Source organism: Gekko japonicus, unplaced genomic scaffold (genome assembly GCF_001447785.1).
Source record: "Gekko japonicus isolate JY-2015 unplaced genomic scaffold, Gekko_japonicus_V1.1 scaffold1131, whole genome shotgun sequence".
NCBI lineage: Eukaryota > Metazoa > Chordata > Lepidosauria > Squamata > Gekkonidae > Gekko > Gekko japonicus.
The window spans coordinates 97,243-101,661 of NW_015161986.1; the positions used below are offsets into that span (position 1 = coordinate 97,243).

At 40.9% G+C, this 4,419-nt stretch overlaps 1 protein-coding gene across 1 annotated transcript in view; it reads right to left on the minus strand.

Annotated features, from left to right (window-relative positions):
• EBF2 (early B-cell factor 2) overlaps window positions 1–4,419 on the minus strand; it is a 326,760-nt gene that overhangs the window by 25,210 nt on the left and 297,131 nt on the right. Inside the window, exons 11-12 of the mRNA XM_015429806.1 lie at window positions 3,539–3,627; window positions 418–483 (exon numbers count right to left, since the gene is read on the minus strand). Coding sequence (XP_015285292.1) covers window positions 418–483; window positions 3,539–3,627 — 155 coding nt within the window. The remainder of the gene's footprint in view (window positions 1–417; window positions 484–3,538; window positions 3,628–4,419) is intronic.

A 4,419-nucleotide genomic window follows, 5' to 3' on the forward strand; every position in this document is an offset into this window, starting at 1 on the left:
CCCACCCCCCCATGCGTTCCCCCGCGATCCCCCCCAAAATGACCTCTGAGCAGGATGTAAAAACACTGTTGAATCAACATTTTACATAAAATTAGGACACCAGCACCATCAGGGAGGAGGAGGGAGAAAGAAAACAACAACGACAGATTAAATGTGTCACATTTTTACACGGTGCCTAAAAGATGCTAAAGGTGGTACCAGGTGAACATTCTTTAGAAGGGAATTCCCTAACTGGAATTCAATCACAGAAAACAAAAGCCCTCTGTCTGGGATATACCTGACTAACTTCTGAAGTCAGGGGGCACCTGAATATAAGCCTCCAAAGATGATCTCAAATTACTGGCAAATTCATGTGGGAAAAGGCAGTTTTCCAGTTTCTGGTATCTTTATAGAAGATATGAGGGAAAGATTTCTAACCTGGTTATTGTGCGGCGTTCCATACAGTGCTTCAACTAGGTCAGCTGCTCGTTTCAAAAGCATTTCCTAAAAGAAGGAAAGGTGGATAACCCAGGGATTATATAAAAGGGGCTATCTACATGCAGAGGACTGGCTAGACCTGCTGGGTTCGCTTTTGCCAATGCACGTGTTTCATTTTATTCTCTGCTCTTGTGACGACAGTCTTGAGCATCAACAGTTCAGCAACAAAACAACAACAAAGGACAATGAAAACGATAACAACAAATACAACCATAACCCAATGCACATGTATTGATAAAACATGACTAAAACTAAAAAAAGAGAGAAATCTTTATTTAGAAAAGCATATGCTACCCCGAGATGGTTTGAGACCTGCTTCAACCAGTTCAAAAGTAAAGTGTTATAATAAAATCATAAAAGCCACAGTATAAGAATTATCATTAAACTAGCTACAACAACACTCACCAGCCTACAATGACTAGATTTTATTTCAGCAGCATCTTAGAAACCAACAAGATTTGGGGGGGGTATGAGCTTTCAAGAGTCCATGCTCCCTTTGTCAGATAAGGTGCTACTGAACTTAAACCAAGCTGTTCTACTTGTTTCGTTTTATTCTCTGCTCTTGCAACCACAGTCTTGAGCGTCAACCATTCAGCAACAAAACAACAACAAAGGACAATGACAATGATAACAACAAATACAACCATAACAACTAGAGCACTACGTTGTCCTGTGAGGTAGGTGGGGCTGAGAGAGCTCTGCGAGAACTGCTCTTTCAAGGACAGCTCTGACAGAACTATGGCTTGCCCAAGGTCATCCAGCAGCTGCAAGTGAAGGAGTGTGGAATCAAACCCGGTTCTCCCAGATTAGAGTTCGCACACTTAACCACTACACCAAACTAAACTCTGCGGGCCCGTATTCTGGTACTGAACTCATCTAAAGCATAAAGGCATTTCAAAATCAAATTTCTAGCAGATGGCAATGAATAGGGAAATTCCCAGCCAAACCAGGTGAGAGGTTACCAATTTTTGCCAGGTTGTTTTAAAGGCGTCTATCCTCAATTTAAAAAGCCTGCTCATTCCTGAGGAGGCAGATGCCCAGCCCCTTGCCTCTAGACAATGCATTTCTCAATACGGCTCCTGCCACACAACATGGAGCTCCCATGATTATTTGAAAAAGGTATAAAAATCCAGACTGGGGCACGAAATAACAACTGAGCTCCCACCTTAGAGTTATACACTTAGAGTGCCGCAGGTATATATTGACCTCCTTTAGAAAAAAATAAGTTATTGCATTGGTTGTTGAAACAGCTAGCTGTCGGGCCTCCTCGATATGTTGTTTCCATGACAAGTTATATCAAAAAAGTATCCCCAAATATCAAAATTGTTTAACTTGTTCTAACTTTTTACTGCAGATCAACACAGCCTAAAATAATATTCATTTTAAAGAGTCCTCAAGCTAGTAGTGTACTATAAAAACAGTTGTAAAAGATGCAGCCTTTCAATTAAAACTTGGATAAAGATAAATGTTTTAGACTGGCACCTAAAGGTAAGCAAGGTAGGCTCTATGTGAGCCTCAAGAGGGATGGCATTCTGAAGGCCACTGAAAAAATCCTGTCTCTGATCACCCCCACCTCTCCTCTCCAGGTGGGGACAAAGAGGACTTGAGAAGAGGTTCTTAATTAGTGAGCTGGACTGTACGGGAGGAAGCAGTTCTTTGAATAGGGGAGGGCCATGGTTCAATGTTAGAGCATCTGCTTGTTATGCAGAAGATCCCAGGTTCAATCCCTGGCATCTCCACTTAAAGGATTCAGGTTGTAGGTGATATGAGACTCTGAAGAGCTGCTGCTAGTCTGAGTAGACAATTCTGATTTTGATGGACCAATGGTCTGATTCAGGTGTTCAAGTGAATACCCAGGTGCCAAACTGTTTAGGGTTATGAAGGTAAGAACCAGTACTTTGAATTGTGTCCAGATCCCTCCGCCCAGGGGTGATTTGATCCCTGTACTGAGCCCATGACATCACAGTTCTTTTGTGTAGAGTTTTAGGGACGCACATGAGAACTTCTTTGCAACACCATACACAAATAAATCTTGTTACAATTGTGCAAATACCTTAAAATTGCTATTTTGTAAAGCTTTGTTAATGCATACATATGCACTATTAAAATATGCTATAGAGAAAGATGTAAATTAAGGAACAGAAAACCACATCTCTATACGTATGATGCTCTTTTCAAAATTTGTCCAAAAAGCAATGAAAAGCAGAGGATTCCAAATGCATTGGTTTCTTTGTCAGAAACAAGATCAGGTAATTTGGACTTAAAATTTGGGGATAATTAGGTAAGTGGGGGATATCAGATAATTTGGGCTCAAAAACCTGGGGGAGAAATTAATCTTTGTTCACATTCACTTGCCATGGAATTGCATGTATTAGTTTGAACACTGACGATTATCCTTATCCTTGACCTTCAGCTACAGATCACTATAGACCTCTTCCGACATTCCAGCCATGCATACTGGAGTCCACCAATAATGCATAGTGGGAGAACATGCGACCTATAATCCTTTTGATACATGTGGTCACCACATTGTGCAAAGAGGGGTAGTACGGGTATTTACCATACATGTACAGGTTTGGTATACATGCGTGTGAACCCTGAAAAATGCATAGGTCAATTCATTCATGTTGGACAGTGTGTGTGCATGTAAATACGTGCACTGCTTCTGCTCACTCAACATGGCAACCATGCACTTTGGGAAGATTGTGGGTAGCATGCCCCTCTATCATGAGCAGTTGTTACGCTCCCAGTATGCATATCTGCAGCATCTGAAAACAACACACCCCTGATAATAAATGTAACACCATAAAAGTAGCAAAACCAGACCAACAGTATAGACACAACAGTTTCTACATACTTGGGATATGCAGAAAAAAATACTTTATTAATTAACAAAAAGGATCCTCCCCACACACAGATAATTTAGCGTGAAAACGGAATATGCTCCAGGAGGCATAAAATGGTGAGAGCAATTGAGAGTTGGTTAAATATTCTTTATATATTCCAGAAAATATTATAAGCAAAGGAAGACTGTGCTGAAACTATTTAGAATATTTTTTACCTTGGCTAATCGTTCTGGGTCACCAGGATGTCTTGGGATAACCTTCTGAAGTCTTTGGAAGCCATAATCAATGGTAGGTTCATTTAAAGCTGAAATAAAAGGCAAGGAATAAGATCTGGATAGGTCAGATTAATAAAAATTAGCATATTTTATTTCTTTTCAGGGAAACTAAAACAAAATGCTCAAGTTGCCATAGAATTGGTGTTTTAAGTGTTCAGATTCATGGCACAAAATATAACCAGCCCTATTTTTGAAGCATTTATGAGGCCAAGCTAGCCTTAAAAGTTTAAAAAGAGAGTTGAGGGTGAATTAAAATACTTTTAAAAAACACAGTACATACAAGCAGGAAGGTACATACACCTGTCCGTGGCCTCATAGAGAAAAAAATCACAAACATCTGTAAATGAAATTTGTAAACACTTCCAGTGGTGCATGTCTGTTTGATGGCAGAGTTGCTGGGCAATAGGTGCACTTGAAAGGCAGATCACCCAGCTCAGAAAAAAACCACAAATGTTTACACTAGAAATAAGGCCTGTTGTGGAAATAAATACAACGAGCTCTGGAAAGAGGCTCTGGGAGAGTGCCAAGGCCTTGGGCACTCAGTGTCAATGTGCTGTGGCAACCCGAGCAGGGTATAATGACACAGAGTCCACCATTTTCTCCAGAGGAACGGATCTTTGCTACCTGAAGAGCAGTTGTAATTTTCAGTGATCTCCAGCCCTCACCTGGAGATTGGCAACAATTGTTACCCAGGAAGAAATAGCTGGTTTGGAGGGTGGAGTCTATGGTATTGCACCTGTCTGAGGTCCCACCCCTCCTCAAACCTCACCCTCTCCAGGCTCCACCCCTCAAATTTCCATGAATTTAACAACCTGGAGTTG